The 14,637-nt window shown below is 32.8% G+C and overlaps 1 protein-coding gene across 1 annotated transcript in view; it reads left to right on the top strand.

Annotated features, from left to right (window-relative positions):
- LOC109598743 (headcase protein) overlaps window positions 1–8,362 on the top strand; it is a 95,781-nt gene extending 87,419 nt beyond the window's left edge. The window contains exons 3-5 of the mRNA XM_049964970.1: window positions 1,830–2,018; window positions 2,152–2,337; window positions 2,450–8,362. Of these exons, the coding sequence (XP_049820927.1) occupies window positions 1,830–2,018; window positions 2,152–2,337; window positions 2,450–2,626 (552 nt within the window). The 3' untranslated portion in view covers window positions 2,627–8,362. The remainder of the gene's footprint in view (window positions 1–1,829; window positions 2,019–2,151; window positions 2,338–2,449) is intronic.
- Window positions 8,363–14,637: the final 6,275 nt, after the last annotated feature.

The following is a 14,637-nucleotide window of genomic DNA, read 5'->3' as shown; positions in this document are numbered from 1 at the left end:
ATTAGATTATTCCCATGACTAGCTCATGATAGTTTATTTAAACAAATGTTAGGTGCATTTACTTCATATTTATCTAACGGTAGTAATTTTATTTGAACGTACCGTTATGAAAGGTACACGCAATTTCTGTTACTTTAGAGTGGTTCTAATTAATTGTCACTAAACAAATTAATAGATAATCTTGAAATAAAACCTGTAATTTCGCAAAAAAAATCCTTAACGATACAAGTTGACGCGTTAATTAATAAAATTGACAATTACAGTAGGATTCATTAAGTATACTACATAAACATAATTTTGTGTGACAAGTTTTTAATATCTCGCTAAAAATATAAATTAAATTAAAAACTGAATGCATTCGCACAAAGTAACAAATATTATGAATGAACAATTTCTCTAAATAAAATATTTTCTTTTTTATTCTAAACATAAAGGGTGCTTGAGCTTGAAACTAACGGACGTTTTGTATTGTGTTTCTCGCAACAATTGTTCTTTAAAAGGGCAAGCTCGTTGCGAAGTCCAATAATGTGAGCTTTTATTTGACCGGCCGAGCCGCCGTTGACCGGGCGACAACAAATTGACTGAATAATACGTTTGCAAGGTAAAAAAAACATGCGGAGTAGAAACATTTAATGGCCGTAAAAAAAATACGCTATCCTCGTTTAAAAAGCATCCGAGAAGGAATCTATTAAATACGACGTCCTCGAAAGCTCATTTCACCAACTTGAACGGTCGTTACACAGACAGAAAGTCTCTTCTGAAATATCATAAATCTTGAGATATTACAAGCTTAGACCGGGACAAGAATCGTTCCGTGATTAAAAAGGTGCTCGGGATCTGTTGAAATTCATAAATTAGAGGGAACGTAGTCGCACACAAAAGCTTCTGTAAATAGCTTTTTTGAGTGAATTTTCAGTAATTTTCATGAAATCTTTACGAGTCTTAACTTTCTTATTAGAACGTTGCTGTTAATGCGGGCGTGTTTTTATTCGACTCGTTCCTAGACGCTAAAGCTTTGATGGTAATTATTTTTATAGTAATGAAGACAATAAGGTGGAACATTGCAAGCGTGTCTCAGATTCTTTTAAAGATGTTTATGAAACGTTGAACCCAAATGTAAATATAATTGTAAGTTTAAGGGAGTGTAAAACAGAAATCACTTAGCATAGTGAATAGAAAAATTAGCATTAAATTGAAGATAAAAAAGCTTTCATCATGTTATGATTAAATGTGAATAGACCATAATACTGAAAGCCCATTCGGAGAGTTAAACTTTATCTTTCAGATGTTTTGAAATTACTATTTATGTAAAATATTGCTCCGTTGACCGTCCATAATATAGTTTGGACCCTTCGTATTTTTTGCGCACATTCTATCAGCCATTTACCCGATACATACACGCCTAACAGACATCAGAACGATCTCGTTTCTGTTGTGAAAAGTGTCTTTACGACGCCACCGAACGACACAATAACTACGGGGGCCCATTTAAGCGTTGTGCTTTGATCATTTTCCGATTGGAAACTCCGAAGGATAATATCCGGACGACGTTTAATAAGGTGGCGAAAACCGGACGCAATAACGGAGCATCCCAGCCGCAAGGCACTGTTCTTATATTTTCTCCCCACGTGGCGATGTTTTATTTGTTTGTACCTAAGTTCTCAAATTATCTTCAAGGGTTATATATTAGTGTGTCTAGTAAACAACTGAAGGAACAAAATTGTAATCATTACCTGATTTATATTTTAGATTAAAATTTAAAAATTATAAAACGTCAACAAATATTGATATTTTAATGAAGATTATAAAAAAATGTGTCATTGTTTCAGACTGAAGATGAAGGTAATCACGGAAACGACGATACTCGTTGCTTCATCTTATCCACATTGGCATCACAAGGGCGTTCCAAGGTACACTGCGTCTTGTGCGAAGATCAGTTGCTCGTTTTCGACAGATATCCTCTTGTTGATGGCACTTTCTTCCTTAGCCCTCGTCAACATGCCAAGAGCTGCATTGAGGTAAGGACAATGATTCATTTTCTTTGCATTCAAACGTATTAGCGTGATACAGCAACGTGTTGCATTCCTGGTGTCTTAAAATTGATAAGCTGAATTATTATTGAATATTGATTGATTGTCTGTTTTGTTCCAGGTGAAAGTGGAGGGTCGCACCCAGTTCTTGACGGTCGTTTGCATGGGTTGTCTGGAGGGTGTGACTGGTCGCGGCATTGTGTGCCGTTACTGCAACCAAAAATGGGACGGCTCGTCTCTGGTTCTCGGTACCATGTACTCTTATGACATTTTCGCCGCCATGCCCTGCTGCACCGAAAGAATTAAGGTAAGTTTTAAAAAATTTTAGATGTTTCGGTAATTTGTGGGCAAAGAGAAAATTACAGTAAATTTTTCAACAGTTTCAAGTATGATCACTGATGAGTACTCCTCTATTCTAGTGCAACTCATGTTACAAGCCGGTCCTGCATCCGGCCCAGCGCCTGAACTTCTTCAGCGACTACAGTCACATGGTGCCGTGTCCGCACTGTCGCACTCTAGACACGCACTTCGTCAAGCCCTTGGGCTTCTGCTACACCCGCCAGACTGCACCGCGAACACTCCAAATGTGGCCATAGCTAACGGCCCCCGGAGCCGTAGCCAAAGCGCCTCCCACGCCCCCTACGCCCCCCGATCCAGATCCCATGGATTTGGATCTTGGGCTTTTGTGGCGCGAACTGGCCGGTCTCCGTCTCGACGAGTTTTGTCGCCTGCAGCTGACTAGGGCGCGGTAGATCTGATTCGCCCCGGGGCGCAACTAGTTTTCTTTGTTATGTTGTTGCATTTTTTATGTGGGGGACGCGCGGGGGGCGGTTGCCAGTGTGACACAAATTTGACGGCTTCCAGCCCTAGCTGAGGAACCGCCTCACGCGTGAGCGACCCGCGTAAAATCAGTTATGTTATTAGTTTATTATTATTACAATTATATGTTTGTTAGTTTTTAGTGAATTTATTCATCTTAAGTCGAAAATGAATGACAATTGTGATTATATCGTTAACTCTAAGTTTTATTCGAATTCTGTTTGCGCGAAGGTTAAATAATCCTTCAGTAACCAAACTTTTACTAGTTAATTATGTGTTACAGATCGTCAACTTGTGATAATCAAATATAATTCCAAGTAAAATTTGAACAGTACTTTGATCTGACTGTAACAATTTTACTTATAAACTCCATCAACTGTCTAACTAAAACTAAAAAGAAATCACCTTCGCGCCCTTAGCTAGATTTTAGATTAGTCGTGCACCTGCGTTAGTTCTTGTTCTTTATTTTAATTATCATATCCTTTATTGTTTCATCATCGATCCACGCGATCGTCTTACTTAAATATTTGTAATACATTACAGTACTATAGTAATAACTTTGCTGTGTCCCAATAATTAGTGATAGGTGTGAGAGACGTCCCTGCGGGTCCCAAGGAAGTGTTCTTTTATGGGAGGCGAGGGACGCGGCGTGTTTGGGGTTTTAATAAAACAAACAGAATAAAAAATAGCGTGAGACAAGTGAGAAGTGCATGCCTGTGTCCTGTTAATCGTTATCGATGTCTATGTGATGGGTTTCAGGGACAGTCGGTCTCCCTGCGAGTAGCACACTGCCACAATCATCCCTTATAGAGGTGGGTTCATGTATGTGTTTCGTGACAATTATTTTAATCTTGATATCATATTAAAACTTTTTTACTTTGTTTACTTTATTTGAATTATTTTAATATTTTATATCAAGATTTTTTTTTAAATGAAACGAATTACATAACGGATAATTTTAATAATATTACTCCATTCATTTTTATTTATATGAAATATACACTTTTAGTAGATTTTTTCTCATTATCATTTAAATTTACTTATTTATTTAAATTTAAATATGCATTAAATGTTTCATCAATCATAAATTGTATTATTAAATACAAACAAATATCTGATAGCAGTGGTGAAGATGAATAATTGTTACAACCCCTTCTATATCCTGATGCTGCACAAAGTAGCCTTTTCCGAAACGGACGTACAAAGTACTCAGCCGCTCAGATTATCCGCAAATACCTCAGAACTAATTTAAATACAATTGAAATAGAAGACGATGAATGTGGCGGATCTAGGAAATTGCTTCAAGTACAAACCGTTCGTTACTTTTGCAAATTTTATATAATAAATAATACATATAATCAATTGTTGAGGGTAAAATAATTCCTATCTCCGTTTAGCCAAAGCTTCTGTTGTTTTTCTTGAATAAGGATTTGACAGCGCCGAATGCGGTGCAAGTTTTGGACCAAATTCGTCGCGTCACTATCCACTACACATCGACCGACTTGATTTGTTGCGCGTGTGAGAGCGAGCTTCTGTGCCGTAGTTTAGATTAGTACTAGTGTAGCTTTAGAAAGGTAGAACTGCATGCCCAACCCGCTTAGCTGGCTCTGAAATGACTATAGTGAGTAGGAACTTCCGCTTCTTCTTGTTATCGAGGCCTAAGACACGGTCTAATAATCTACCAGTTTTTTTACGTGAAATCGTTCTTAATGTTACTATTACTAGTGCGGTGGACAAGCAACTCCAAACTTCGGACGGACTGTGAGTATTCTAGTCTAAATCAAGCATTTGGTTCTAGAACACCGTCTTCTTGATCGTGTGCATCCCACGTTTATAGTCAAATGATTTAGGCAAAATGCTTAAACTAGCTAAGAAATGAGGATCATCCATTTCATCTGTCATCTGTAAAATATTAAACCATAACACTTACACTTTAACGTAATATACAACTAGGTGATGCATGTTTTATTGTGATTTGGAGTAAGTACTGATCCACTATTGGGTCATTAGACTTTCGATCTGTTTAATCAAGCCCAAATTTTGTTAATCATACTCGGTTGTTTTGTGTCAAACACTCAATCGTTAATCCACCGACTGCGCCAGATTTGAGATAACAAAAATTGGGGTTCATTCCACGGATATAAAATGACTCATTTTGATTATTATCTTTTTGACAGTCGTTACAGCGACTTAAAATTTGTACATAACGTATTCGATTTCGAAAAAAAATAATTAGTTTTTTTATTAATTGGTATTACAATAATATATGTCGATTAATCGTAAGTCTAGTGCGTAGTGATTTTTTATATAAATTTAAAAATACGAATTATAGGTGTAATCGTTGAAGAGGCGCGGCACCCCAAGCTGGTGCGAGGACCAAATCGGTGGCTGCCAGAGCTCGACTCATTTGTCTGGTTTCGGGCTTATTAAAAACGAGAAGTCAAACAATATGCCAGAACAAAATCGTTCGGAGGTCCGGTGTCCTCTCTAATCGTTGCGGCTCGGCCTACACTGATTAAACCTCACTGAATGAACTCACTCAAATATCACGAATTCTATCTAATTCTTATCACTGCCATAAAATACCTCTGAAAATTTATTTAATAAACCAAATATGAAGGTCTGAAAATAATATTTTTGATATTTTATCTAAATCGAAACAGAAGAATACTCCATTAAATATTGTCATGCCAATTTGAAAATGTGTCAAATATTCACCATCAATATTCAAGACAACAGTCATTTTTGATAACTTACTTTTCAAATATTAAGTAGTTGACTATTTTTCATTTAATTGAAAATGTGATACTACTATTAAAATATTTCTTCAATAAAAATCGTTGGAAAAACTGAACGTAGATCAAAATAGAGTAGGGATATACAATGAATTTTGGCCGGGCCGCTGTTATTCACTTGATAAGGCTGTCGATGCACAATACACGGAGGCGCAATCAGGGTAAGGGTCGTACCATAGAGCACCACTATATGTAAACTTAGTAGTGTAGCTTGGCTGCAAGTAGATAATGATATGTATCTGTGTGTGTTTCGCTTATGTCTTTTAGCCTAACTTTTTGAGTCCTCCAGCCACCAACCATGAGAACAACCCGTCGAGGTTAATTACCTTATTACCCAAAATTTTTGGTCCGGTTCGCGGTAACTGGTGATGTCTCGACATTGCTGTAAACTAGTGTTTACGAATTGGCTTAAAAAAACGTAATGTGAGAAATTGACATTTTGTGATACTATATTTTTATACGAGAATCGTGGTAGCGTTTATTATTATTATATTGGTACCGCTAAATTTTTTATATTGTTGTTTTCAATTGGCTCAAAATTTTACGATATGATAAGACGGGGCGGTTCCGTTTAAAAATGTGTGATTCAATCGTATTTGATAAGGAACTCATGAGTGATAATTTTTTTATAAAAAATCGTAAAAATCCGCAAAAAAATTGAAATTGGACCGTAAGGATTCTATGTTTTTATACTAAAATTATTGTAAATTGTATAACGATTTAAAAAGTAGACTTTTAAGACTTAAATAGGATTTAGGTGTCGTTTGTGTTGTTCGTTGCTCATGGTTGTGTGGTGGTTCCCCTGCTTTTGCGTTGACGGGTTGCAATACGTGCAGTTTCACATAAAATAAAGCAACATCCACGAAGTCCCATTGTCACAATAAAACCATATAATTCATAGCCTCTATATATTGTACATTTTTAAAACTCAGGTCAATGCTTATAGAGTGAGGCATTTTTCAAGTTTATGATGATTATAATATGTAAGATTTTAACAGATAACTGGTTTTAGAACTGACATCGGATAGAGGGAAAATTGTCTCTGATTATAATCTGGTCGTTGGTACATCAATAAATTTGCAAACATTCAAACACCCAAATGTATTTTTATTAATATTACCATAATAATATTTTGAATTTTCTTGAACACTTTTCGCTTGCATATTAAAGGTTTTATGACAAGCAAACTTTTACAAAATAAACATATACTTTCTTTTAAATTAACACATTACGAGATATGTATCTGCCAACGACCCCCAGTGAAAAACCTGTCGTGTCGCGACCCAACCTTTCTCCTATCGAAGTACAAATTTTTCATATTAACACTTTTAACATAATTATTAATTATTATTCATTAACAGATAACCAATTGTTTCGGTGTCGTAGATTTTCTCATAGTGAGGCCGCGTAATTTTAGCGGTCACATATGTATAACCGCCGCTAGAATGCTCCCTCGCTGTTTTTCAATTACACATAATTATTATTATTGGAAAGTGTTGAGCGTTGAGAAGGTAGTTTATGTATGTTTATAGTGTACTGTAGTAGCGGGCGGTGGATTTGGCAGGGCCGGGAGTCGACGCTCTGCATTGCCGCCCCTTGGCCTTAGTTAGGGGCGGCACTACTTTAGCAGAGCGCGACCGAAGCTTATTGTTATCGATATGTTGAAGCTGCGGTCCCCAAAGCTCGATCGAAGTCGACCAAGTCCTCTTCGGGGAGCTTTGGGAACGGTTGCAAGGGACTAAAAGTCCGCGAACGTTACAAATCAACTAGTGATTACTGATTGAGTACAAAATGCTGCCATTTCTCGCCGCGCCGGTTTTATTATCATTATTATTATTATTGATAATGTAATTCTTCAGAGTTTAGCATGAGCAATATCATCAGAGGTTTTTATTATCATTTTGTTTTCGGTAATGGTTCCATCGATATTCCATTGTATGTTATCCAATGTTTAGACAATAAAACATGTTTCAATAAAACAATCGATGCATCAAACCAAGTCTCCAATCTTAGTAGGCAATTAACTTATTAATTATTATTGGTATGTGCATACGTATATATTAGCAATAAATTACTGATTTGTTTGTTGTTTTTCGTCGTGGAATATCGTTGCCATTCCTTTTAATAAAAAAATGAATGTTAAGTTGAATATGGAGGTGAGCATTTCCGTAGGTTTTCTTAAGCAATGTGTGCCATACCTGGAAAGGATTCCCATGCCAAATATACTGTATGAATCTGACGGAGATTCTCACATCCTTGTTGAATACCAACAAATTTACAAACAATAAAAACAAGTATGTATTTATTAAACACTACTAGAGTACCTATGATGTCGCTGGAGAAGCATGCAATTGTCAGGATCCTTCAGTATATTGTAAATTATCTATTTGTAACATTAGGCTAACAATAAAATTGTAGCTGACTAAGTCGGTATAATGTCACGGAGTGTAAAGCTTTAGAATGTACAAAAGTTATTTATTTTTCGTTATTGTTTTATTGAAAAAATATTTAGGTTAAGACGGTTAAAAATTTTTCTTCCTGGTGTCATACCGATCTACCCAGCATAGAGTATGTGGAAATGTTTTTTATATGCGTGAAAATTTGATATCAATATAATATATGACATAAAATGATCGAGCTTTTGACGGCTTTTTATATAAATGTAATACAATGGGATTACAAATTTTTAAGACGTAATTAATATAACCATTGTCTATATCCATGTGTTTTATTCGAAATACCCCTTCCAACCTCCCAACTTTGCCTTTCATATTAAGACATCTATATTTTCTGTTATTACAAATGTTTTTAACACAAGTAATAATATCAGGTAAGTAATAATTTATAAACAATTACTAAACTAAATTCATATTGATTTTATAATACTTAACAGTACCGATTTTATCTAAGTATTAATAAATTGTGGAAAGTATGTAAAACACCAAAAATCTAAATAATTTGGAATTTGGGTTTTCTGTTTTTGAATTGCGAATATTAAACACCATATCATTATACAAGGTGTTTCTAAAATAGATGGTCAATATTTGGAGTTGAACCAATAATGGGTAAATTTAGATTGTAGGTATATAGTTTTCCTAAAGTAAATCAACTCTTGAAATTATATGAAAATCACATTAGCATTATCAAACATTAAAACTCAAATATCTCAAAAACTGCTGTGATAATCAAAATTAATTAAGAGTAGAAATTTGAAAATTAAGTTAAATTTTCATTGGCGTAGTAAATTGTGTGACAAAATATTTAAACACAATTAGACCAAAGCTAATAGAAATAAGGGGAAAAAACATTTTTTGAAATTTAAATTTGTTGTGTTTTCATATGAATTAGTGTAGCACTGATATAAGCATATTGCTTTTAAGGATTTTGCTAGGGAATATTAAAATAAAAAAGGCAGGATAAAAGAATTCGTAAGAAATTCAATAATACTTTTATCCTATAAAAGTCTAAAGAAAATGCACCTTCAGTCTCCTAAAATAACATTGCTTCTATGTATGCAGACGAAATTACAGACGTCCTTTGCCCTATCTATTAGATAACGTTCGATTTATTTAAATTCGCGGCACGACCATAAGACAATACATACATCAAACGTCAGCGAAAGGCCGTGATCGCAGGATTCGTTGGAATAAAAATCCTGAGGGATGTTCTTGGGGACAGGACAGGACAACGTCTTTCAGAGGGGTCGTAGCCGCCAACCGCGATGACAAACGACCGGAGACCTGTGTATGCAGAGTGGCCAGTGCCACATGGGCCGCATAGCAAATAGTGTCATCAACAGTTTATCCGAAGGATCAAATGGGGCCCCGTACGACGACCGACTCGGGATAATCACAGAGACGCCTGGTCTAACTTCGACTTGCCCTTTTCCGATATCAGGCCCACCTCCGTCACGCCACATGCCAACCAAATTTGATGGAACTTCTTGGGGTTCGAGCGGATTCCTATAATTTGCATTTCGGCAACATGTCTATCGTTATAGTCGATAGAAAATTACAGTTAGATCAGGTTTTCAAGTGGGCAAAGAACACGATCTGTGTTGAAACAATTATAAAAACACTACTACAAATTATTATTAAAAGAACAAAAAAAGTTTTATTTATAAAAAAAAAAACTACTCTTAAAAAATTTACGCTGACTCAAATAAATCATAAAGTATTTTTTTTCCAAAGTAGATGGATATTCTATAAAATGGGACAAGTTATCAAAATACTTTTTTTCAAATTGGCATTTTCTTTTAATTAAATTCAAATTAATAAATTATATATGGTAAAAACTGGATGTGTTTTGAAATTTATATAAAAAATAATAGACTACTCCTATTGGATACACTATTTGAAATAATTTTTACGTGGAGGCATTCACTCTGAACAACGCAATTTCCGAGGATTAATCTCGAAGATATGAATTTTTATTTGACATTCGAATACCAATTCCGTAAGCTGATTCGGAACTTATTTAATATTCATTACTTCGGGGATTTTCAGTTAATCACATTCGCATCATATTTGAATTTTGTTATTCATATTACCGTGTCTGTCACTTGCGCCAGATTTGTTAGATAATTGTTTTCGAATTGGGATTTCTACTGCTATGGACATAATAATTATAATGTCCATATAAATCTCCACCAAATAAAAACTTTTAGAAGTTGATACATTTTTCAGTATTTTATAACTGCCTTTTTAAATCATTTTTATTATTACACTTTCGTACATACAATTGTGGTCAATATTATAGCAACTTTTCAAAATATTAAATATTTTAGCCATAACTTCTGTATTTAATGTTATAGTTATTTTTTATTATGTGTTGCCGCTGTGAATTTTTATATTTTTTAACATTTCATTTCTTACATGTGTTTACCTATATTCATTTATTTTGGGTAAAATTATATTCATCTTTAATTTATTTCCGTGTTTATTAATTTGGGTTACTCTGATTTTTTATTCATTTATAGATCATTTTTATTATGTTTGATTTGTGTAATTTATATTAATTTTGTTGGTAAGTAAAAAACTAATTTATTTGTAAATTACATTATTAAATTTGAAAAAATGCTGATTTTTGCGTTTTTATGTAATAAATAATAATAAATTAGATAGATAAGATTAGTTAAAAAAATGAAAACCTAACCTAACGTAACCTATTTTTCAAAAAAAAAAAAATTGTCAATAACATTTTTTAATGAAATGAAATCTTTTGAATAAATAATTTTAAATTTTAAATATATTGATTTTTTAAGACTTTTTCTTGAAACTAACATATTTATTATTTAAAACTTTTTAGTTTTGTTCCAGATTTGTAAATATTTTAACAATAATTTTCAAATATTTATGTAATAACAAAAATGTAACATTTTTATATATTATAATATTCTATTTTTGATAAACTTTCTGAAAAAAAATATCTTAAGTTAGGTTAGGTTTGGTTTCTTTTTTTTTAATATTCTACTTTCTGAAAAAAAGTATATAAAATTATATGAATTTTTTATAAAAAACATCAAAAATCAGTACTGTTAAAGTTTAAAATTAATTTTTCTCTAATAAATATCTTATTTTTTTGATTTGACCAAGATAAGTATTTCATCACACCTAAAAATATAATATTAAAAAAATATATGAAATAAATATACAATTTTTTGATTTTTTATTATATGAAACGTGAAAGCTCAATTTAATAAAAATTGTTAAATTTTTAAAAATTCATAAAATATGTAAATTATGTTACATATTAATAAAAATAGGCATATAGTATAAAAAAATGTTCACCAAAATTTCAAACAAAATTGTCGATAGTGCAATTTTCCCATTTTTAATGGCAGAAAATAGGCAGAGTGGTGATTCTAAACAATTATCTCAAATTGGTGGATTATCTCAAATGGGATGCGAATCCCGATGATTTATAGAATATAGAAAACATGTGAAGCACCAGTTTGGAACATCAGAAGCTCTATTTATTTCGCATTTACACGAATTTGTTTGACGAAATAAGTATAAGAGTAACCGAAATTTCCTTAATTCATTCTTATTTTGTCAAAGGGAACAATATATTTTTAATTGATTTTGTTTCTCTTGTATTATAATTTCTCTTCTCTGCCCAATAATTTAATAACTTTTTAAAAAACAAAATAAGATTGACCAATTGCCTTGTAGATAACAATAATCGAAAAAGCAATAAACTCTTTAGGTACTAACACCCAATTGAAGTCGTATAGCTCTTAATATATTTTAATATGTTACTATAAATATGGCCACTACTGTACGTACATAAAGAGAATTAATCAAATGGTAGTTAAAATTTGATTATTAAAATTGCAATGAGTTTACAATTAGTCGAGGAACATAATAAGCGGTGTGTTAAATTTCAATTTAATGTTTCGAGAAAATTACGACGTCGCAATATCCGCAACAGGGTCCGGTCATTTCGGTTTTGTGAATGTCACCCGAACTAAATCGAGTTATTCGAAAGTAACTTATGGATTGTTTAGTAATTTAAGTTGGACCGCAAGTTCACAGGGCGTCGGAACAGGCTTCGACCGAACCGCAGACTGGACTGCCGGACTTGAGGCATTTTCGGAACGGCCTTTATTAGCTGTCCGTGCACCCGGACCTCGGTACTCTTCCTTAAACACGTCAAACTCCCGACTTCGGACGGGCAATTTAATGTCGCTAATTTATACGTGCATCAATCAAGATTTGATTGCAAAACATCCCGGTTAAATACTTCGAAAACGACTGGATTCTTCGACACAATCCAAGAATTCACCTTGATCCATTATTAAGCATATATACTTTCAAACTAAATTTCTCAGTTATTAGCTTCTTATAAAAATATATTACACATGTAAAATCAAGTAAGATTTTAATGCATGTAATTAAAATTATTTAATTAAAAATTAATTATCTTCTTTTTAAACTATTAACCATTTTTACATTAAACTTTTCATTCAACAATTTTATTATACGTTGTCAGAAATACAGAGTTAGTTTTTCTTATTTTCGAGAAGATTTAAGTATTTTTTTTCTATAAATTATAATTTGAAATGGAAGGAAGCTTTGTGAGTGAATAGAGTGAAATTCAAGTTTCTTGTTAATATTTTACTAGATTTATCAATGTCAGCTTATTTGCATATTTTTTTAGAAAGAGTGCTTTTAATTTAAATTTGGAAATCCAATGTCCGAATCAATAAACCAAAACCAAAAATTAATAAACTTGTACAAATTCAAGGGTGTTGTTATATTCCACATTAAACGTTACAAATTGAAAATTGGACATAATTTCAAAGTCTCAATTGAACAATGGCGTGTATTACGGCTATTAATCTGAGCAAGGTGTACATGACACAGTTTAATCAATTAACAGGAAATTAATTAAAGTTTCGCTATGAATCAGGGTACGAAACCCGACGTATGTAGAGGTTTGCGAACGAAGCAGTTAACTTTGGTGACCATATGGACATTTTAATGCTTCTGCAGTTTTCAGTTTTCCGTCAGCGAAATTGTGATTTATCGATTAGGTTCCACCTTTAATTGACTTATGTTAATTGGATTAATTTAATAAGATAACGGACCTTTACCTTCAAACTAGAGGTTGACTAAAAAAGGGCGTGATTTAATAATTAATGTTCATGTAAAACGGCTACAAATTTTGAAAATGAGGCTTGCAATAAAATTTTTACGAAGTATTTTCCTAAAAATTAAATCAGTAATATTTATCAGTAGAAAAAATAATTAATTTTGATTTAGCTATAAAAAAATGTTCTATAATGATACTTCTTCTATAATATATTTTTCTATAAAATATATAATATAATATATATAATATAAACCTTTTAAAATTTATATCTATTATTAATTTCAATAATCTATATATTTTATAGAAAAGTAAAAATGGTAGCTTTGAAGTAAATATAAGTAAAAAACATTTCAATTTATAATAATATGTAATTTAAATTACCAAAATAATCGTGATGTTGAATTAGAATCCCATTTGCAGAGTGGACGTAGGTAATTCAAAGAGAAGACAGTTTATGGGACATGTTTGTGGACGACGTCGTTGGGGTCTTTTTGCATCGTAATCCAAACTATTTCGTTTAAAAGTCCGGGGGCAGACCGCGACCGGGCGCCCATAGATTACTTATGTTCGCCCTCCGTTCCCTTCTTACTTTATCGTTGTTTTAATTGTTATCGTTGGCTACAGGTTAGTGCTTGTCCGAAGATGCCCGGGGCTCGATCCTGCATCACTGCCGCAGCCGCAGCTTTCAGACGGATCCGGGACCGCTTTAATCAAGAGACTTTTAGTCCGACCGCACTAAAACGGGAATAAGATTTTTAATAATTCCTCGGGTAATGGTTGCTTTAATTTAACAGCTCTTTAGCGCCGGCAACATCATTTAATAAGTTTACTGCTGGTCTTTGTGGGACCTTTAACAGATTAATCCCGCTTTGTGATGCCGTTTTGTTTATTATATTAGTTTCTGTTATATTAATTTTCATTCAGACGAAATTAATTTTATTGTAAATATTTTTTTTAATTATGAAAAAAAGTAACTAAAATAAGGCTAAATTTTGACAGCTAATATTTAAAATTTCGAGTCATGTGTGTTTTTCAAATAGAATTTATAGTTTTGTTTGCTTTTAAAAGATTAAAAAATATCAAGTTTTAAAATATATGTAGTTTTTGATAAAATAAATTATATCTATCAATTTGCAACAATATATATATAGTAAATTTTGGGATAATTAATATAATAACAAAAATACTATCACGTCTAAACAAAAATTAATTTAATGTATTTCAAGTACAATATACAGTGAAGTCGTAAAAAGGTCTAATTGATCACTACTATAAAGAACATCAACAAGCACCTTTATTGGCACTAAAACTAAAGACCCCCCTGTCTTCATTGTATATTTCTGGAAAGCTTTTTTTCCTACCTCTTCAAAAGTTAAATTTAATTATTCCGTTCAAGT

Source organism: Aethina tumida, chromosome 3 (genome assembly GCF_024364675.1).
Source record: "Aethina tumida isolate Nest 87 chromosome 3, icAetTumi1.1, whole genome shotgun sequence".
In the NCBI taxonomy this organism is placed as follows: domain Eukaryota; kingdom Metazoa; phylum Arthropoda; class Insecta; order Coleoptera; family Nitidulidae; genus Aethina; species Aethina tumida.
The sequence above is the reverse complement of the archived record's forward strand: the minus strand, read 5'-3'. Positions and strand labels throughout refer to the sequence as shown.